Here is a 22,841-nt window from a genome sequence, read left to right as displayed (position 1 = left end):
TCATATACACCTAACCCTAACCGAAAAGAATTATTCGTTTGATCTATTTTGAATTATTTCCCATTTGTGAGTGACCCCTATTTGTTTCCAGACGAGGCCCCCAATTTTAGATGTGGTGTATATATTTAGATTCTACATGTTTATCTATTGGGGTTTTTCTCCCTTTTTTATATATTTATATATATAATATTTCTATCTATCCATTATATAATTTATTTATCCTTGAGTTTATTCATATATATATATATATATTTATTTATTAAGGAAACATCAATGTTTTATTTTGCTTTTACTCCGTCGTCCCCCTGTCTGTTCGTTTTATGAATTCTTCTTCCCACAGTCTTTTAAAGCGCGGGAACCTGCAACCCCCATGGCGTGATTCATGGAGCGCCTCCCTGTCTTCCCCTTAACATCTTCTCTCTAACTGCCCCGGTGGTGCTCGATCTGCTGCCCTGATGTTTTAATAGTGCCAGTGCCTCCCGTGGAGGGCCACGTCCCATACCAAACCTAACCATAATCCCCTAACCCTATGAGAAAATCATATACATCTAACTCTACAAATCCTTATTACACAGTTATAAACATTAACACCCACACACATTTGCTTAATACAACCCCCAAATATTAACCATAAGTATTTAAAGATCAGTGAACCTCAAAAACGGACTAAAAACTGTGTTACTCAAAAAACATAGCAAACTGGTGATGAGATGTGATGACCATGAGTACCCAGCAGAGGGAGACAGACCGTTGGTGGGTCAGCTCTGTGTCATACTGAAGGATGCTGGGAGGAAGTGGAGGATGACGCCAGCAGAGGCTACAGAGGAGCTAACAGCATCAACATACAAACACACACTGGCAAGAGCTAAAGGCTTACAGACAGACAGACAGAGATTGGTGGAAGGAGGCAGATGCCAGCAGCACACACTCAAACACACACACACACACACTGACAGAGGGAGCTGCAGTGAAGCTGGCTGGTTAGCATGGAGGTAGATGCCGGCAGCACACACACAAACACACACACACACACACTGACACAGGGGGAACTGCAGTGAAGCTTGCTGGTTAGCATGCTTAGAATATATGTCTAACCAATAGACACACACATACACACACACTCTCTCTCTCAGCTATGCAGTGTCTGAGGCTTCTTATTGGACGGTGAGTAATCTACATCTAATTATCTGTGGGTGCTCAGCTAGGCCTGTGTGTATGTGTTTGTGCACGCTGCATGTTGATGGGTGTTCCTATGAGAATAATCATATATTGCTGCTGTGCAGAGTCAACTGCCAGACAGCGTTGGTTCTTATAATTATTATAATATTATACAACCACACAGTACACATATGAGTACTACTGCTACTGCTAGTATTGATACTGCTACTACTACTACTACTACTACATTACTATAAATACTGATACTACAACGACACATCATCGACAACTTGTCCAAGGTACTTATACTACTACTAGTGACGCTATGCGTACTATTACTGCTACTACTGCTCTTTCCCCAAGTGTTTGTCCTGGTGTCAGTTACTACAGGGTTGCGTAGATAGTAGTATTACTTGTATTGTAATACTCACAGCATTTTATCTTCCATGTTATGTTAGAACGGGAAATGCAGAGTGTTAGAACTGAGAGCTATAAGTACATCAATATGTAACATGTAGATATGTTAATATGACAACGTAATCTACTGGTAATGTTTGCTTGTATGTATTTTATTGGATGAAACATAATCTTGAATGTTTTTCTCCATGAAGCTTAAACAGACCCTAAACAGAGAGGGTTCAATGTGAAGGGGTTAGAACCACTAACCCCAAACAGAGAGGGTTCAATGAGAAGGGGTTAGAACACCTAACCCTAAACACAGAGGATTCAATGCGAACAATGAAACCAGAGGAAGTCCACAATTGTTGATTGTCCACATTTCCAGATGTAGTCAAACTTCTGATTGACGGACAGCTCTTTGGGGGGGGGCGGACTCTGGTGGCGGAGATGATGTCAAAGAGAGGAGCAGGGGGGCGAGGAAAGGGGGAGCGACCTGATGCCATGGCAACTCTTCAAGCAGCCAATGAGGAGCTGAGAGCCAAACTGACAGAAATCCAGATCGAACTACAACATGAGAAGAACAAGGTAAGGACTACAAATCCCAGAGTACCATTGGGATCACTATAAACTACTGCTGATACTGATTACAGGTAAGCCGTCTGGAGAGAGAGAAGAGTCAGGAGCTGAAGGCGGAGCACCATCGGGCGACGGTCACCGTGACCGAGTTGAAGACCAAACTTCACGAGGAGAAACACAAGGAGCTGACGGTGACTAGAGAGACGTTACTACGGCAACACGAGATGGAGCTGATGAGGGTCATCAAGATAAAAGACGGAGAGATTCAGCGGCTGAACGGCCTGGTGCTGATGCTGAGGGACGGATCCACGGACAAGGTGATGCCGCTGATCCACACCTACCTGTCTGTCTGCATATATACCTTGATCGATAGATATAATTGATCATCATCTGTATAACAATAAAAGTTTATGCAGTCTTTCTGATAATATTTCTAGAAGGAAGCATATAAAAGGTAAATAAAATTGGTCCAAGCACAGAACCTTGTGGAACAAACTGAGATTGATCTGATGAATAGGATTTAATCCAGTTTAGTGCTATTCCTGCCAGTTGAATGTTCTAGTCTCTGGAACAAGATGTGATGGTCAATGGTGTCAAAGGGTGATTTAACTCCTCATCTTCTCGTTCCTCAGCTGAGAAGGATGATTTAACTAGTTTTGTCTTCCTTCAGGAGCGGATGATAATTCACTCATCTATTCTTTCTCCAGATGTGGATGATAATGTAACTCTTCCTCTTGTCTATCTTTAGCTGGGAAATATCATTTGATTTCTCCTCTTGTCCGTCTTCAGGAGTGAAGAATAAATTTGAAATATTTAAGACTCTCCGTCCTGTCATTCTTTAGGTGAGGAGCGCCCTACTGGCAGAGGTGGAGGAAGCGAGGAGGAGCTGGGAGTTGGAGCGTTGTCGCCTCCAGCAGGAGGTGCAGGAGCAAAGAGGAGCAAAGAAGAATGCTGAGGAGGCTCTGACATCGGCACAGCAGGCCTGCCAGGTCAGAGCAGCTGAACTGCGATCAGCTCATCACCAACACCAGGAAGAGCTGAACAGGACCAAGAGAGACTGTGAGAGGGAGATCCGCCGACTGGTACGAGTCACCATGACACATAACTGTTTACACACTTGTGAATATGTCACTACTAGTTTGGTATTTTCATCTTCCACCCCGACCCAGTATTACAACCACAATAACATCCATGTAGAAAACAAGAAAAAAGAAAACAAAGACTGCCACAATACAATGAAAAGACACTGTTCCGAGTCAAACACAGACTCCTCATACAGAACACACTCAGTATTTACGGACTCAGCAGTGTCTCACTTTAACTTCAACTAAATAGAAAGCAGCTATTTAGGAAAGTCATAAATAATTACATATAATACTATAAGAGAAGCTTTTCATTCAGACTGAGGTAACCAGAGTTCCTGTGATGCGTAGTGTTGGGCGGTATTATTATATTTCTGCTCATAATCATAGTTCTGCTGCTGGCGTTGGTCATCTCTGTGGGATCGATGACATTTTGCATTGGGTCTAATTGTCGTTGGGTCTATTTGACTGGGGTCTGGCTGAGCTCAGGAATGTTGAGTTCAGCCACGCCCCTTTACCTATGTGTCTTCCTAACCTTGTTCCTTACCTCTCTGACTCACCAAATCCGACCTAACCTGCCTAACCCCATCTACCTGTCTGTCTTTAACCTGTGTACATGTCTGTCTTTCCAACCTGTCTACCTACCTCTTTGTATGCAGATGGATGAAATTAAGTTGAAGGACAGAGCTGTCAGTGTTTTGGATAAAGCCCTGGGGCTGCAGGCTGGACACGCCCACCGCCTCCAGCTGCAGGCTCAGGCTGCTGAGCAGCAAATCGCAGCACTGAGAGATGCACAGAGGGTTGGGCTATACTACCCTGGTCAAGCCCTTAACCCCACCACTAACACTGCTCCTCACACTGTAAGCTCTACTTCATCCTGCATGAAATACATTCACTTCATGTCACAGTTTAAAACGCAGCATGTTAACTAGTCGTGGTTAACGTTAAACTTGAACTTGAAGTCATGGCATTCCACGACAGACTCCATCTTCTTCAGAGTCACCAGGACCACTGCTCAACTAGATTTGAAACATCCCAAAACTCACACACTCTACAGAAAAGTGATGTGGTCCCCAGGATCACACAATTCAGTGCTCACTGTTCACATGTCCTAGCAACCTTTAAATGCAGAAGAGGTCACATGGCCAGGTGAAGAGAACCAATAAAAAGCATCTTGCTGGATTAAACTTCAGAGGTTAGTAGTTTATGACTTCCCTTACTTCCAAGTCAAGTAAAAGTGACCACATATAGACTATCAATAGAAAATGACACAAATAGTGGCAGATACTGTGGGCTCTTACTGGAAGACGTCACAAACAGTGAAATATTCTTTAGATTCTTATTCAAAGATGTCACAAATAGTGGCAGATGCTTTAGACTCTCAATGAAAGATGTCACAAACAGTGGCAGATACTGTCGACTCTTATGGAAGATGTCACAGTGGCAGATATTTTAGACCAGGGGTGCCCACACTTTCTTGGCTTGCGAGCTACTTTTAAATAGATCTACCTACATTAATAATTCATATAAATATATATATATATTTATAAATATATATTCATATATATACACTAAAAATGTTGACTTTTCCTTGCAGCTCTGTTACATATATATATATATATATATATATATATATATATATATATATATATATAATATATATATAGCATTATTAATATAATATTGGCTGGCATAACTTTGCATAACTGCATGAACCCGTATGACACAAATCTTTGGTCATTACATTTTACTCTGAATGGAATCAGCCAGGGTTGCATTGTCCGGACAGTAGCTGCTAGTAGCCAGCCTCAGGCAAACTTCCAAATGGTCATCAGTCATGATGGAACGGTGTTTGGACTTTTTTTTTTTCATGTGGGAAAAGGCTGACTCACATAAATAAGTAGAGCCAAATAATGCAGTCAAGAAGGTAGTGCATTTCCTCATGTTTGGGTACTTTTCCTCTGTGAGTAAGTTCCAAAAAAGTCCATGAGCTCTGGACTTCATTATGTAGTGTTAACATCTCATCTCATCCTCCACTCCAGACGAGTTCAGGTGGAACAGCTTTGTAATTTTTGATGCGAGTGAATCAACCTCAATGTCTTCCAGAAATGGGTAGCACATGAATGTAGTGACTGGCTCCAGTAAAGCAAAGTCCTGACAAACACTTCAAGCTGCTCTGTGTAGCGTGCAATGTCAAGTTGCGCACATGCCTTCCGTTGTGTCTCCAGCTCTGACGCAAGATTTTGGAAGTTCCCCAAATCATGGCGCTGCAGCTTTTAGGACAGATGTTGCATTTTTCGTTTGACTGAGCTGATCATATCAACCACAGTTTTGTCTTTTCCTTGCAGCTCTAAATTAAGCTCATTCAACATGTTGGTCAGATCGGTTAAAAATGCCAAGTCTAGCAGCCACTGATCGTCATTTATTTGGTTGTACAACATGGAGAAACTCCTTAATCACCGGACAGAGCATCGTCCTCCCTGCACTTGGCAATAAATCCATTCAAGCGGCCGACTATTGCGGGCGCACCGTCCTTGGTGATTGACATTAATTTGCACACTGGGAGCTGGGTTCTGTCGATAAAGTTTTTGAAATACTGAAAAATGTCCTCTCCCCAAATGTGTATGGGCAGTATGGTTAACAGCTCTTCTTTTGCAGTCATGTCTGTAAACACCATCTGAATAAAAATGCACAAATGGAGCTATAAGCGCAAGTTCAGAAAGGAAGACCATACCCCTCAAGCCTGCCATTTATTCCTCACATGTCTGCCAATCATTCCTCACACATGCTCACTCATTGTTTACTTGCTGTCATTGTTCTGCGCCGTCAATCATGACACCAGCTGGGAAGATCAGCTGATACCCTCTATCCAATAAGCACACGGAAACAATGACATTGTTAGCCAATCATCTTGCTGCTGTTTCATTTAAATATGACTGTCTCTCTACCTTCAGTTCATTCATGTTGCTGTTACGCACCCCTCCACCTCCCCATCTCCGCCCAGCCTTCACAGATCCATCAGCTTCATCAACTCATCATTCTATCAGCTCATCAGCCACCACCAGGTCTGGACTCCACGGGGGATCTATCTCGTTGCTGATCGGGTGCAGTCGGCCCTCAATTGCAAATCTGCCCGTAGAGTCCAAGCGCCAAAGACTCTGAGACTTCATCATTTCATATCATCTGTTAACAATAAACATTATCCTTTCTTTATTTAACTGGTCTCTCCCTGATTGAACTGGGCTGTGTCAGTTACGTCCGCAGACTTGTCCAATTGCAGTGAGAAATACTTGCAGTCCGCGATGTCCTTCCAAAGCTGCTGTGTCAAATCCACAGCCATGACTTCACAGTGCCTTGTAACTGTACTTCTTGATAGCTGGAGAGCTTTGATTGAAGATATTTCTGGTTTGTTCTTAAAGTCCCGAAACAATGAGTCCGCTGCTTCAATGAATGCTTCTTTTATCATCTCTCCATCTTGGAAGGACTTCTTGTGCTTAATGATGGAGTGACTCACCCGGAACGACGCTTCGGTGGCGGCTTTTGCTTTTGAGGTCAACTTTGAAAAGAATTACTGCTGTCCGGACAACCGTGATTTTTGTTCCTTCACATTTCTCTCTCAGTTCACTTTTCGATGGGAAGTCAGTGTCGTAGTGTCGGTGAAGTGCCGATCCACATTTCACTTTTTTGGAATAGCGATAGTAGCTTGGCAGATCAGACAAATGCACTTCGAATATGACGTTGTGAAAAAAGACTCTAACCCATTCCGCATGGAAGTGGTACGTTTTTGGTTTCTTACTTGGTCCCGTTCCCCCACTCATTTTTATAATTATTTCCTTCTTTAATACACATAAATTGGAAGGCTAACTAATTAGCTAATTAGCTCGTCGGAGTTTTGCCGTAGCTCGTGCGGTTGACTGCACATGTGTTGTGACCCGCATCTTGGACTGGCTGCTCTGTATGTCAAGCAAGTGGCAAATGCCGTAGGGAGGATACTTTTTTTTTAATGTCATGCGATCTATCCTCACTACCTTTGACGTATTGGGCAACCCTGCTTTAGACTCTCATTGACAGACGTCACAAACCATGGCAGTTACTGTTGTCTCTCAATGGAAGATATCCCAACAGTGGCATATACTTTAGACTCTCAATGACAGATGTCACACACAGTGGCAGATACTTTAGACGCTCAAGGACAGATGTCACAAACAGTGGCAGATACTGTGGACTCTCACTGGAAAATGTCTCAAGCAGTGGGAGATACTGTATATTTACTGTATGTAGATACTGATTTATTCAAATATTCAAGAGTATGAGTTTGTGATGAGGTTTGAAACAACAGACCATGGAGGTTTGTGATTTAAAGTGCAAAGACTACAACAACTCATCATAAAAGACCTATCCAAGGTTCTATCAATAGTAGTACTATAATCCCAGCACAACTCATCATCGCAACCTCTCCAAAGTACCTATTGTACATCTACCACCACTCCTACAATAAAACATCAACATACTGTGAAGCTTGGTTATTGAAAAAATACTTCTACCACCTCATGATGCTCCTGCTACTAAACACACAGCAAACCGTGAAGCTGGGTTATTGAATACAACAGATTACATTACAAGTCATTTAGCTGACGCTTTTATCCAAAGCGACTTACAATCAAGTTCATACACTGTAGACACAGCTACAGGAAACAACAGGGTTAAGTGTCTTGCTCAAGGACACATCGACTAGGGTGGGGATTGAACCACCAACCCCCTGATTGAAAGACAGACCTGCTAACCACTGACCTACAGTCACCCCCGTATCCTTGGACATGAGCCTGAGCGGCTGTTTGATCCTTAGCACAGAAGCTACATGCACTTTTTGGAGAGATGACAGGAGCTCTGTGATGGTTTGTTAGTGAAATGCAGCTTGGGAGCCCAAGTTGGGTTCTCTCTTTATGGCTTCATGTCAACAGGCTTATTGTAAATAGTGTTCTAACTGTACACTGAACATGGAAACATAAGATGACTTCTAAGATATATAGAAAGAACATGAAATACCTCTGTAATATAATATTACAGAATATGTGTGTGTGTGTGTGTGTGTGTGTGTGTGTGTGTGTGTGTGTGTGTGTGTGTGTGTGTGTGTGTGTGTGTGTGTCTGTGTCTGTGTCTGTGTCTGTGTCTGTGTCTGTGTCTGTGTCTGTGTGTGTGTGCGTGCAGTCTCAGGAGGACCGGGACACGCGGAGGTTTCAGTTAAAAATCGCTGAGCTCAGTGCCGTCGTCAGGAAGTTGGAGGATCGAAATGCTCTGATGTCTGAAGAACGAAACGAACTGGTAATAAACACATGACAGAGACATCTTTCAATAACTGTAAATGAACCCTATGGCCCTTATCGACATAATCCAGCTCTGAGTCGATAATCCTGACCTAAACCAACAAAATCTGAACATTCAAACAGTCCTTGAAAGGTCCAGCCTGAATTGAGGACCTGCCAAAATGTCTTCACAATATATTCATGTACTCACAAGGTAGAAATGTCCTGACATTATATACATGTCCTCACAATATATTTATGCCGTCAATATATACACATCCTTACAATATATAAATGTCCTCACAAGGTAGAAATGTCCGAACATTATACACACATCCTCACAATACATACAAGTCCTCACAATATATACGTGTCCTTACAATATATATGAGCCAATAAAGGCTACATATACATGTCCTCACAATATATACATATCCTCACAATATATATGAGCCAATAAAGGCTACATATACATGTCCTCACAATATATACATGTCCTCACAATATATACATATCCCTTAATGGAAGATGTCACAAATAGTGGCACATACTTTAGACTCTCAATGGCAGATGTCACAAACAATTGCAGATACTTTAGAAGCTAAATGACAGATGTCACAAACATTGGCATATACTGTGGACTCTCGCTGGAAGATGTCACAAACAGTAGCATATCCTTACAATACATACATGTCCTCACAATATACAAATGTCCTCACAAGGTACAAATATCCTCCTTCCAAGGTCTAAAACCCAAACTGGTCCTCACAAAGATACGCACACTTCATACACACGTTCTCTGGCTGTATTTTAAATATTGTGTTATTTTAGTTTTTCTTTATTTTCAGTATATTCCATATTTTCTTTTTCTCTATATTATCTGTATTTTTACATTCTATATTATTTGGCTTCTGCAGCTGACGCGTCTGAGAGAGACAGAGAGTCAGTTTAATCCTCTTCTGGACAAAAACAAGCGTCTGAGCAGGAAGAACGAGGAGCTGGCGCTCACGCTGCGTCGCCTCGATAACAAACTGCGCTTCGTCACACAGGAGAACATGGAGATGGTAACTATGGTAACCACAATAGCTTTTATCCCAGCAGCACTAACCAGGAATTTGACTCTTTATTTGGGGTTTTTGGCATCTCGCATAAATATAAATTGCAGCTCGGGTCAAGGCCAACAAAGATGGGCAAATAAAGTTAAATAATAAACAATAGATGGTGCAAAAAAGGTAAATAATATACAAAGATGGGCCAATAAAGGTAAATAAACAGGACTGAACACAAGTGGTGAAACAATAGGGCAGCTGTGGGTCAGTGGGAAAGCAGGTTGTCCTTCAATCAGAGGATCATAGTTTTGAACACCAGCCCCTGACGGGTTTGGGTTATTAAGTACATATTGATTGTATTCAGTTAATGAGGGCTCAGTTTGTTCCAGATGTTTTGTTCATGTTCAGTGAATGAGGGCCCAATCTTTTACAGATGTTTTATCATGTACAGTTAAAGAGTGCTCAACCTTTTACAGATGTTTTGATCACGTTCAGTTAAAGAGGGCTCCAACCTGTTTTCTATCTGCATCTAAAGCTCACTAAAACATGCCAGTTATATACAAAGCTGTGAAAATATTTGAAAAGACCCTTGTTAGATGTTCAAAAGTTCCTCTTTGGGGAATGTAACCAGAGAAGGTGACCGGAAAACTGAAGCAAGACAGAAAGGCTGCCATCATGAGAATAGCATAACGTGACCTCTGTACCGGTGCTAGTTTGGTCCCAGTCGAACGAGCGCGAAAGGTATTATGTTATTAAACAGGAGTTAACAATGTAGAAGGTAGAATTATTAAGGTATTAAAACACAGAAACTACGTATTTGGTCAAAGTGAGTTCAGACCGGAATCAGACTTGTTGACATCTTTCAATCTAAAAAGTATTATCACAAATATTTTTTGGGGAGAAGATTAGAATAACTGCAGCTTGTGAGATTAGTTATTATATTATATTATATTATATATATATATATATATATATATATACACATACATACATACATACATACATACATGCATATAATCTCCACAGAGAAGACCAAGTTCTTTAAACGACCTGGACCGGAGCCGCGCCACCAGTTACCATGGTTACAGCCAGGATGAGAGGGAGATGGAGTTTCTACGTTTACAAGTTCTGGAGCAAAAACACATCATCGACGACGTGTCCAAGGTACTTCTTCTACTACTACTACTACTACTATTTTACGACTACTACTAGAACTACTACTTTAAATACTGCTACTACAACAACACACCATCAACGACTTGTACAAGGTCCCTAAACTACTACTACTATTGCATTACATTACATTACATGTCATTTAGCTGATGCTTTTATCCAAAGCGACTTACAATAAGTGCATTAAACCATGTCCAAACTCAGAACAACAAGAATCGAGAAAGTACAATTTCTTCAATAAAGTTAAACTACAAAGTGCTATCAGTACGAGCCATTTAAGAGCTACCTTCCCTATTCAAGGTATAGTCAAAAAATATGTTTTTAGTTTGCGACGGAAGATGTAGAGACTTTCTGCTATCCTGATGTCAATTGGGAGCTCGTTCCACCATTGAGGAGCCAGCAGAGCAAACAGTCGTGACTTTGTTGAGTGTTTAGCTCGTAGTGACGGAGCTACGAGCTGATTGGCAGAAGCCAAGCAAAATGAACGAGCTGGGGTGTACAGTTTTACCATTTCCTGGATGTAGACCGGACCAGATCTGTTTGCAGCACGGTATGCAAGTACCAATGTTTTGAAGCGGATGCAGGCGGCCACCAGTAACCAGTGAAGGTCGCGGAGGAGCGGAGTAGTGGGGGTAAATTTCGGGAGGTTGAAGACCAGTTGAGCAGCTGCATTCTGGATGAGCTGTAGAGGCCGAATGACATTAGCAGGTAGACCTGCCAGCAGGGAGTTACAGTAGTCTAGCTGTGAGATGACCAGAGCCTGGACCAGAACCTGTGCTGCCTTCTGAGTGAGCAGAGGTCGTATTCTCCTGATGTTGTACAGCATGTACCTACAGGAGCGTGTTGTTGCGGTAATGTTGGCAGTCAGGGAGAGTTGACTGACAGGTGTCACACCGAGGTTCCTGGCAGTTGGAGTCGGGGCCAACACTGAGTTGTTGAAGGTGATAGACAGGTCGTGGGTGGGAGAGCCTTTTCCTGGAATGAAGAGAAGTTCAGTCTTGTCCGGGTTAATTTTCAGGGGGTGTGCAGACATCCACTGAGAGATGTCAGTCAGACATGCAGAGATTTTGTGCTGTTACCTGTGTTTCCGATTGGGGAAACGAGAGGATCAAGTGGGTGTCATCAGCGTAGCTATGGTAGGTGAAGCCATGCGAGCAAAGTTAGTGTACAGAGAAGAGAAGAGGACCAAGGACTGAGCCCTGAGGGACCCCAGTAGTGAGAGGACAAGGCTCAGACACAGATCCTCTCCAGGTTACCCGGTAAGTGCGGTTGGTGAGGTAGGATGAGAAGAGTGAGAGCGCGGTGCCCGAGATACCCAGGTCCTGGAGGGAGGAAATAAGGATCTGGTGGTCCACTGTGTCAAAGGCAGCGGAAAGGTCTAGAAGGATAAGGACAGAGGAGAGAGAGGCTAGCAGTGTGAAGCTGCTCAGAGACAGCAAGGAGGTCAGTCTCTGTTGAGTGGCCTGCCTTAAATCCAGACTGGTGGGGGTCAAGAAGGTTGTTACTGTGGAGAAAGAAGGAGACTTGGTTAAAGATAGCTCACTCTAGAGTTTTGAAAAGGAAGGGGAGGAGAGAGACAGGTCTGTAGTTGTTGACTTCAGACGGGTCGAGAGTGGGTTTCTTCAGGTTTCTTCTTGACTCTTGCCTCCTTCAGAGAGTTAGGGAAACAGCCAGTTGAGAGGGAGGTGTTAATAAGATGGGTGAGAAAGGGAAGAAGGTCGGGAGCAATAGACTGGAGAATGTGAGATGGGATGGGGTCAAGGGGGCAGGTGGTTGGGCGGGTAGAGGTTACCAAGGTAAGAACTTGATTGGGAGACAGGGGGTGAAAGAGGGAAGGGAAGAAGATGAAGTTAATAGAGGTGTAGTTATAGAAGATGAATTAGTAAATGAGGAGCGTATGTTGTCTATCTTTTTTGTAAAGTAGTCAACAGAGTGGCTTGGTAGAAGGGTGGAGGGAGGAGGGGGACAAGGGGAGTCAAGGAGGTTGGAAAAAAAGAACTTTTTGGGGTTAGAAAAAGAGCATTCAATTCTGTATTGGTTAAGGTTAGTATTACTACTTTAAATACTGCTACAACAACAGCACATCATCAACAACTTGTCCAATGTACTCATACTATGAATACTACTACTAATACTAATACTACATTAAATACTGCTACAACAACAGCACCATTGACGACTTGTCCAAGGTACTTTTACTAATACTACTTCTACTACTTCTACTACTACTACTACTACTACTATTATTCCGACTTCTACTATACCACTACTACTTTAAATACTGCTACAACAACAACACACCATCAACGACTTGTACAAGGTCCTTAAACTACTACTACTAATACTACTTTAAATACTGCTACTATAACAGCCCATCATCGACGACTTGTCCAAGGTACTTTTACGACTACTACTACTTTAAATACTGCTACTACAACAGCACATCATCGACGACTTGTCCAAGGTACTTATACTACTAATACTATGACTATTTTAAATACTGCTACAACAACAGCACATTATCGACGACTTGTCCAGGGTACTAAAACTACGACTACTACTATTACTACTTTAAATACTGCTACAACAACAGCACATCATCAACAACTTGTACAATGTACACATACTACTACTACTACTACTACATCATCAACAAATTGTCTAAAGTACTCTATACCAGCGGTCCCCAACCCCCGGGCCGTGGGTCGGTTGATACCTGGTCGCAAAGAACGAGTGAATGAAAAAAAAAGTTTTTATCAAAGTTGTAAAAAAGTTTTATTTTTAAAAAGGACCGGATACATCCGTCTGTGCATCTGAGCCTCTCACGAGGTCACGAAATACGTCACACATCTCAAGAGGTCACGTATTACATATCAGTAACCTAGCAAACCCACAAGCAAGAGAAAATTAGTTTTAAAAAAAAAACGTCTTTGGAGAGCTTCTTTGTGAAGCAGGTGCAATGACAGCGACGAAAACTAAGTTACGGAGCAGACTGGACATAACAAACACACTTCGGGTGTAGTTGTCTCCCATCACCCCGAGATGGCACCGGCTCGTTGCAGATAAACAAGCTCAGGGCTCCCACTAATTCGGCGTCATGGTGAGTTGTATTTTTATGCATTTTATGCCGGTCGTATCATTTTATTACGTCATATTTATCGCCCACACTGTGAAGGCCGGTCCGTGAAAATATTGTCTGACACGAAACCGGTCCGTGGCTCAAAAAGTTGGGGACCGCTGCTCTATACTACTTCTACTACTACTACTTTAAATACTGCTACTACAACAGCACTTTATTGACAACTTGTCCAAGCTACTTCTACTACTACTACTACTACTACTTATATTCAATTCAATTCAGTTCATTTTGTAAAGCCCACAATCTGTACACTTAGGACATCCCTGACCTTTGACCTCACATCGGATCAGGAAAAAAGTATGAAAGAGTACGATGACGCGGTTGTAAAGTGTGTGAGTGCGCCGGAGCTCCACCAACAGGTCCCTCTCAATGGCCATGGACGCCAGTGAGGACAGCCGAGCCTCGACAGTTGCATTTCTGGAGTAAGTTTTGATGCGTTTTAAGGCTGAGAATGTCTGCTCCACAGTGGCAGTAAACACCAAGACGACGCTCAGTCGCAAATAAAAGGCATTCCCAGCAATACAGTTTGCAACTCTTCTCCGATGCTGTCATCCAGGAATATCGTTCGGAGTTGACGAACTGAAAGTGACGCATAAATGTTTTTTCTTGCTGGGTCAAGGCTGTTAGCTGTTGGGTAAGGCGGCCATTTGCTATGATTTCGTGCTTTTCCTCAAACGTCCTCCTTGAGAATGGCGTTGCTAGTAAATCTGCCACCACTTCCGGTTCTAGGACTCCTCCTTCAGCCATAGATGAAAGAACTAAAATACTAGGAATTCAATTACTTCTGAGACTTTCTGCTGTCCTGATGTCAATGGGGAGCTCGTTCCACCAATGAGGAGCCAGGACAGCAAACAGTCGTGATTTTGTTGAGTGTTTAGCTCGAAGTGAAGGAGCTACAAGCAGATTGGCAGAAGCCGAGCGAAGTGAACGGGCTAGGGTGTACGGTTTGACCACGTCCTGGATGTAGAATGGACCCGATGCAAGTACCAACGTTTTGAAGCGGATGAGGGCGGCCACCGGTAACCAGTGAAGGTCGCGGAGGAGCGGAGTAGTGTGGGTAAATTTTGGGAGGTTGAAGACCAGTCGAGCAGCTGCATTCTGGATGAGCTGTAGAGGTCGAATGGCATTAGCAGGTAGACCTGCCACGAGGGAGTTGCAATAGTCCAGCCGTGAGATGACCAGAGCCTGGACCAGAACCTGTGCCGCCTTCTGAGTGAGAAGGGGTCGTATTCTCCTGATGTTGTACAGCATGTACCTACAGGAGCGTGTTATTGCGGTAATGTTGGCAGTCAGGGAGAGTTGACTGTCGAGCGTCACTCCGAGGTTCCTGGCAGTCGGAGTCGGAACCAGCACTGAGTTGTTGAAGTTAATAGATAGGTCGTGGGTGGGAGAGCCTTTTTCTGGAAGGAGGAGAAGTTCAGTCTTGTCCGGGTTAATTTTCAGGTGGTGAGCGGACATCCACTGAGAGATGTCGGTCAGACAGGCAGAGATTCGTGCTGCTACCTGTGTTTCAGATTGGGGAAACAAGAGGATCAGTTGGCTGTCGTCAGCATAGCTGTGGTAGGTGAAGCCATGCAAGCGAATGACAGAGCCAAGAGAGTTGGTGTACAGAGAGAAGAGAAGAGGACCAAGGACTGAACCCTGAGGGACCCCAGTAGTCAGAGGATAAGGCTCAGACACAGATCCTCTCCAGGTTACCCGGTAAGAGCGGTCGGTGAGGTAGGATGAGAAGAGTGAGAGCGCGGTGCCTGAGATACCCAGGTCCTGGAGGGAGGACATGAGGATCTGGTGGTTCACTGTGTCAAAGGTCTAGAAGGATAAGGACAGAGGAGAGAGAGGCTGCTTTAGCAGTGTGAAGCTGCTCAGAGACAGCAAGGAGGGCAGTCTCTGTTGAGTGGCCTGTCTTGAATCCAGACTGGTGGGGGTCTAGAAGGTTGTTACTGTGAAGAAAGGAGGAGACTTGGTTAAAGATAGCTCGCTCTAGAGTTTTGGAAAGGAAGGGGAGGAGAGAGACAGGTCTGTAGTTATTGACTTCAGATGGGTCCAGAGTGGGTTTCTTCAGGAGAGGGTTGACTCTTGCCTCCTTCAGAGAGTTAGGGAAACAGCCGGTTGAGAGGGAGGTGTTAATAAGATGGGTGAGAAAGGGAAGAAGATCGGGAGCAATAGACTTGAGAATGTGAGAAGGGATGGGGTCAAGGGGGCAGGTGGTTGGGCGGGCAGAGGTTACCAAGGTAAGAACTTGATTGGGAGACAGGGGAATAAAAGAGGAAAACAAGGGGGAAGAAGGTGAAGTTACTGGAGGTGTAGTTATGGAAGATGGATTAGTAAATGAAGAGCGTATGTCGTCTATCTTTTTTGTAAAGTAGTCAACAAAGTGGCTTGGTAGAAGGGTGGAGGGAGGGGGTGGACCAGGGGGGTCAAGGAGGTTGGAAAAAATTGAGAAGAGCTTTTTAGGGTTAGATAAAGAGGATTCGATTCTGGATTGGTAGAACAGACTTTTGGCTATGAAATAGATATATTTTATTTTTTTATTATTTATCAGATCAATCTCAATTTGTATTTGTAAACGATGAAGCCTTGATGACCACCAACATTAATCACGGAGTTCCACAAGGTTCTGTGCTTGGACCAATTTTATTTACCTTATATATGCTTTCTTTGGGCAACATTATCAGGAAACACCATCAACTTTTATTGTTATGCAGATGATACTCAATTATATCTATAGATCAAACCAGAGGAGAACAACCAGCTTGCTAAACTTCAAGCATGTGTTAAAGACATTAAAACATGGATGACCTGCAACTTCCTGATTTAAACTCAGACAAAACTGAAGTTATTTTACTGGCCCTGAACACCTCAGAGATCAATGATCTGGTGATGTGGTTTCTGTAGATGGCATTGCCCTGGCATCCAACACCACTGTAAAGAATCTCGGTATTATCTTTGATCGGGACTTGTCCTTTAACTCCCACGTGAAGCAAATCTCAAGGACTGCATTTTTTCATCTATGTAACTTTTCAAAAATGAAGGACATCTTGTCTCAAAAAGATGCAGAAAAGCTGGTTCACGCGTTTGTTACTTCCAGATTAGATTACTGCAACTCCTTATTATCAGGCTGCTCTAATAAGTCTCTTAAGTCCCTCCAGTTGATCCAGAATGCTGCAGCTCGTGTACTCACAAAAACTAAGAAAATAGATCACATGACTCCTGTATTAGCTGCTCTGCACTGGCTCCCTGTAAAATCAAGAATCACATTTAAAATTCTTCTCCTCACCTACAAAGCCTTGATTGGTGATGCACCATCATATCTTAAGGAGCATGTAGTACCATATTGCCCCACTAGAGAGCTGCGCACTAAATGTGGGGCTACTTGTGGTTCCTTGAGTCTTAAAAAGTAGGATGGGAGCCAGAGCCTTCAGTTATCAAGCTCCTCTTTTATGGAACCAGCTTCCACTTTCAGTCCGGGAGGCAGACACAGTCACCACATTTAAGAGTAGACTAAAGACTTTCCTCTGTAATAGCGCTTATAGTTAGGGCTGAATCAGGTTTGCCCTGGTCCAACCCCTTGATATGCTGCTATAGGCTTATAGGCTGCTGGGGGACATGTTTGGATAGACTGAGCTCCTATCTACTCTTCTCTCTCTCATTATGGATGAATTTACATCTCTCCTTTGCACCTTACTTACTCTATTTCCTCCCCGGAGTCTTTGCAACTTCACGTTTCATAGGGTCCATTAGACCTGGCTGTGTCTGAAGCTGGTCCTGGGTCCTGGACCTCATTGGTCTGGCCTCTTTCGCAATGCCTCTGTAGCCCTGCCTCCTGCCATGGTCGTGCTGATGCGCTGATTTATTGGGGAGTTTTTCCTGATCCGATGTGAGGTCCTGGGACAGGGATGTCGTATGTGTACAGATTGTAAAGCCCTCTGAGGCAAATTTGTAATTTGTGATATTGTGCTATACAAAATAAACTAAATTGAATCGAACTACTACTACTATTTCTTGAAATACTGATACAACAAATAACATAATTGACAACTTCTGAAGCTACTCATACTACTTCTACGAGTACTTTATTCGACCGTTTATGCATTCTTTTTCTTCCAGCCTGATAGATTCTAACAGACTGATGTTTCAGAGTTTTTAAATACAACTCTTTATTTTTTCAGGCTCTGGAGACAGCTGGTTATGTAAATAATGTTATAGTGAGTATTGATGAGTACTTCTACTATTGTCAGTCCTTCATCTGCTACTGAGATGAGTGCTTCTACTACTGTCAGTACTTCAACTGCTAATCCTTTACTCTGTAGATGTCAGTTATGTCATTCATCCTGGAACATTTAGCAGGTGAAGATATTTCTTGAAAGAATTTGAGATCAAAATCTCCTGAAACAGACTTAATATTGGAATTGAATGAATGAATGAATGATTACATGAATGAATTAACTGATTAATTAATACATGATTTAATGAATGAATGATTACGTGAATGATTACATGAATGATTGATTAAATTAATTAATGATTCAATGAATGAATGAATATATAAATGAGTCAATGAATGAATATATAAATGATTCAATTAATGAATAAATTATTAAATGAATGAATCAATGATTAAATGAATGCATTGATGATAAAATGAATGGATGAATGAATAAATAAATGATTCAATAAATGAATGATGTTATCTGTGAATCATTCAGGAGAGAGACATGTTACTGAGATACAGACGACAGGAATCAGTCGGGAGGAAACGAACCTTCAAAGCCTGCCGGGTAAGAACGTCTTAATGTTTTCAAATTTGTTTCCTCTTCTTTTGTCTTCATGTTATTGTCCTGTTGTTCTCCTGCACCATTGTTCTCCTGTTCTATTGTTCTCATGTTCTAGTGTTCTTCTTCCCTATTGTTTTCCTATTCTTTTGTTCTCCTGTTCTGCTCTACTGATCTCTTCTTCTCCTGCTCTATTGTTCTCCTGTTTGCTTTGTTCTCCTGCTCTATTGTTCTCTTGTTCTCCTGTTCTATTATTCTTCTGCAATATAGTTCTAATTTTCTATCGTTATACTGTTCTCTTGTTACCCCCCCCCCCCCTCCTCTCTACCTCCTTCTCTTTCATGGATTATGGAGGTCCATTCATACATTCTGTCATATTCAATGAATGTGTTTATGTACAGTAACTCTGTAACTCTGTTCATTCTGTACACATGAAATATATTGCATCCATCCAGAGGGATCCTCCTCTTTTGCTCTCCTGAAGGTTTCTTGCCTTTTTTCCCTGTGAAAGGTTTTTTTTCTATTATTTGGGAGTTTTTACGGATCCAATGTGAGGTCCTGGGACAGGGATGTCGTATGTGTACAGATTGTTAAGCCTTCTGAGGCAAATTTGTAATTTCGGATATTGGGCTATACAAAATAAACTGAATTGAATTGAATCTTTTTCCCCTGCTCTTTTGTACTCCTGTTCCATATAGGTCATAGAGACGTTCTATGGCTATGATGAGGAAGTGTCTGTGGACTCTGATGGATCATCTTTGTCGTTCCACACTGACAGAACTCCTGAAACAGAACCAGACGAGGTACACAGAAGCACCTGGACCCTATTCGGGTCTCTAGTGGATCAGTGGGTCCACCAGAGACCTGAACAGGGTCCAGTTGCATCGTTTACTGAATGAAGTCTGATCTTCTCTTCTCTTTTACTTTGGACTTCATAGCAGAATAGTTTTCATTTCATTTGTTTAATGTCTATTAAATGTTCTCTTTCTTTGATGTGTCGTGATGTCGCTAAGCTAGCCGCACAAAGACCAGGACCAGGATCATTGAAGACCAGCTGGTTTCAGACCAAAAGCTGGTTCTGTTACTGGTCTCACTGGTTCTGTTCTTTTACTGACTTCATTGCATGTTTCAGGTGTGTGTGCGCGAGGAGGCTGAGTTTCGTTACTGTCAGCTGACTCAGGAATATCAAGCGCTGCAGCGAGCGTACGCCCTGCTGACGGAGACCAGCGGAGTCCACTATGACGCGGAGAAGGAGATCAAGGTCAGCCAGAGCAAGGCACCAACAGGTCGATTGTTCTATTCTGTGTAATGAAGCGAGGCACCAACAGGTTGATGGTTCTATTCTGTGTAATGAAGCAAGGCACCAAAGGGTTGATCGTTCTATTCTGTGTAATGAAGCACGGCACCAACAGGTTGATGGTTACATTCCCTGTCTTACAGACCAGAGAGCAGTTGCTGACTGAAATCAGTCAATATCAAACCAGAGTGGCAGACCTGGAGTCCGCACTGGAACAACAAGGACAGGTAACACACACACACACGCACACACACACGTTTACTACTATAAAGCAGGATTTGGGGTTACCGAGGTAACTTCAGGTTCAACCCTGTGTTTTTTGAAAAGCTTGATACAAGTTCAGTCCATTTACCTTTTATCATTTAAAATGTGTGTTTTTGTAATGCCAATCATTGCTATAGATGATTTAACAAAGTAAGTTAGATGATGATAATAAATACTTTATTGGCTGACGGCCTGTTAGAAATGGACTGAAGTGAAATGAACCAAGGAAAAAAACAAAACTCTTATTCGATGAAACAGATTTAGAAAAAAGGAAATAAATTGCAACATATGTTTGATACCACAGTAATGTTTTATCATGACTGAAGTATCATAATATCATATCGTGGGGCCTCTGGTGATTCCCACTCCATCATGAGATTATTAATTTCTAGAAAAATAACTTCTGTTTTATTTGAGTTTAACATAAGATCATCCAGGTTTTTATCTCCTTAAGGCTGCTTGTTGGTTTCGTCTGGCTTGATTGATAGATATAATAATAGATATGATAGATATAATGATAGATTTAATAATAGATATATATTTTGGGAGTTTTATCTGATCCGATGTGAGGTCCTGGGACCGGGATGCTGTATGTGTACAGATTGTAAAGCCCTCTGAGGCAAATTTATAATTTGTGATATTGGGCTATATAAAATAAACTGAATTGAAATGAATATAATAATAGATATAATAATAGATATATTAATAGATATAATTGAGGATCTGTTATGGTTTGTCTCTGACCCCAAGCGCACGACAACAGCAAGGTTTAGTTCTAGCCGAACACACGGCGTAGTTTATTGAGCACAACAAGTCGCTTAGAAAAGAAACACAAAAAACTCAAAGTGTCCCCTTAGTCCACGGGTGATCGAACATCAAACCCCAAAAAATCCAAGAAAATACTCCACACAAAAAAAGTCAGCAAAGACACAAGGGAAAGTTCAGTGACGACACAAGGAGGAAAGTCCACGGACATCATGGCACGAACTCGCAACGTCAGCACAGACAGTCCTGATCTTTATTTATATATATTTATATATATTTATATATATATCAGCACAGACAGTCCTGATCTTTATCCCCCGAATACAACGAGCTGACGAGCTGCAGCCGTGGGACGAGCTGAGTGGCTTCAGGTGTGAGTTGGAGCTCACCTGGCTTGTCCCCGCCTCCAAGCCCGTAGCTCCCTGGCAGCGCTCTCTGAGGTACCGGGTGTCACTGTGTGAATGGGCTGAGGAGGGAGTCCGGCTGGCTGAGTCCTGACAGGATCCTCTGCATAACAATGAAAGTGTATTGAGTGTTTCCTGATAATATTGCCTAAAGGAAGCATATATAAGGTAAATAAAATTGGTCCAAGCAGAGAACCTTTTTGAACTTAACGTTGGTGGTCATCGAGGCTTCATCGTTTTCAAACTGAGATTGATCTGATAAATAGGATTTAAAACAGGTTCCATTAATGCCAGTTGAATGTTCCAGTCTCTGGAACAGGATGTACTGGTCAACATTGACATCATTAATTTATTTATAAATTAATCTTTTTTCAAGAATTTTTTGGCAGTTACACTGCGCTCGAATTATTGGAAATGTTTGGATCACACAAGTCAGTAAGAGTCCTACAAAGCGCTGGATTCTGATTCTACAAATAATAGTATTCTTATCTCCAACTGCTCAGAAAGACTTTAAACACATTGAATAGACATGTAAACACAGTACAGCCCTACTCAGAAGATATTAAAGTAAGCCACTTTACCGCTTTGAGTTATGTTTTCTTATTTTTTTCATTTTGCTCTCAACTCCATTTCACACTGCCGGGGTTGCAGCTGAACAAATAAGACAATAAAATTGTCATAAAACCAATAATAGCAAGGGGGATATAGAGCCCCCCAATTTTTTGTAAACATCTGAATGACCAATCACATTGCTTGGTAAGAACTTCTTGTTATATTATGTCTACTGACACTGCTGTCTATCTGTCTGTCTGCCTGTCTGACTGTCTGCCTGCCTGTCTGTCTGTCTGTCTGTCTGTCTGTCTGTCTGTCTGTCTGTCTGTCTGTCTCTCAGGATGTGAAGTGGGTCGAGGAGAAGCAGGCATTGTATCAAAGAAATCAACAGCTGGTGGAGAAGGTGAAGAAATCTGTTGGTTTGTTTAAAACACAGGAAACATATTGATATCATTCAGTGTGACTTCATTAACTCATCATTCTCTCATGTCTATCTATAAATCCACTTAGAAATAGAAAGAAGTAATCCAGCTATAGTCATCATCCATGTGTACACATATCATTGAGACACTGTTAATGGAGAAACTTAAAATACATGCTGTGTTTGTGTGTGCGTGTGTGTGTGTGGGTGCGTGTGTGTGTGTGTATGTACATATATATACAGACCCAATGTTTTTGGTATTGTGTCTGGCTCTGAACATATATTTCTGATATTTGCAGATAAAACAAATGGAAGGTGAGGAGCTGCAGCTGGAAGATGAAATCCAGGACGTCAGAGATCAAAACGAACTGCTGGAGTTTCGGATTTTAGAGCTTGAGGTAAAAACAGACAAACATAGACATCAATCATATCAACAAAACAGTGAGACAGAAATAAACAACAACAAGTTAAAACAAACTGACATAAA

The 22,841-nt window shown here is 42.2% G+C and overlaps 1 protein-coding gene across 5 annotated transcripts in view; it reads left to right on the top strand.

Moving 5' to 3' along the window:
• The first annotated feature begins 795 nt into the window (after nucleotides 1–795).
• jakmip3 (Janus kinase and microtubule interacting protein 3) overlaps nucleotides 796–22,841 on the top strand; it is a 37,432-nt gene continuing 15,386 nt past the window's right edge. For 3 of the 5 annotated variants that reach the window (XR_004611668.1, XM_034558939.1, XM_034558938.1), the window contains exons 1-15: nucleotides 796–1,164; nucleotides 1,943–2,142; nucleotides 2,208–2,450; nucleotides 2,976–3,215; nucleotides 3,875–4,075; nucleotides 8,424–8,537; nucleotides 9,436–9,591; nucleotides 10,594–10,731; nucleotides 18,049–18,084; nucleotides 18,586–18,657; nucleotides 19,350–19,454; nucleotides 19,784–19,912; nucleotides 20,092–20,175; nucleotides 22,274–22,336; nucleotides 22,654–22,752. Coding sequence is in view for 4 of the 5 variants with exons in the window: in XM_034558939.1 (XP_034414830.1) it covers nucleotides 2,005–2,142; nucleotides 2,208–2,450; nucleotides 2,976–3,215; nucleotides 3,875–4,075; nucleotides 8,424–8,537; nucleotides 9,436–9,591; nucleotides 10,594–10,731; nucleotides 18,049–18,084; nucleotides 18,586–18,657; nucleotides 19,350–19,454; nucleotides 19,784–19,912; nucleotides 20,092–20,175; nucleotides 22,274–22,336; nucleotides 22,654–22,752 (1,818 nt within the window). In the remaining variant the exon portion in view is untranslated. The remainder of the gene's footprint in view (nucleotides 1,165–1,942; nucleotides 2,143–2,207; nucleotides 2,451–2,975; nucleotides 3,216–3,874; nucleotides 4,076–8,423; nucleotides 8,538–9,435; nucleotides 9,592–10,593; nucleotides 10,732–18,048; nucleotides 18,085–18,585; nucleotides 18,658–19,349; nucleotides 19,455–19,783; nucleotides 19,913–20,091; nucleotides 20,176–22,273; nucleotides 22,337–22,653; nucleotides 22,753–22,841) is intronic. The other 2 variants (XM_034558940.1, XM_034558941.1) reach the window with 2 other exon arrangements.

Source organism: Cyclopterus lumpus, chromosome 19 (genome assembly GCF_009769545.1).
Source record: "Cyclopterus lumpus isolate fCycLum1 chromosome 19, fCycLum1.pri, whole genome shotgun sequence".
Taxonomy (NCBI): domain Eukaryota; kingdom Metazoa; phylum Chordata; class Actinopteri; order Perciformes; family Cyclopteridae; genus Cyclopterus; species Cyclopterus lumpus.
The sequence above is the reverse complement of the archived record's forward strand: the minus strand, read 5'-3'. Positions and strand labels throughout refer to the sequence as shown.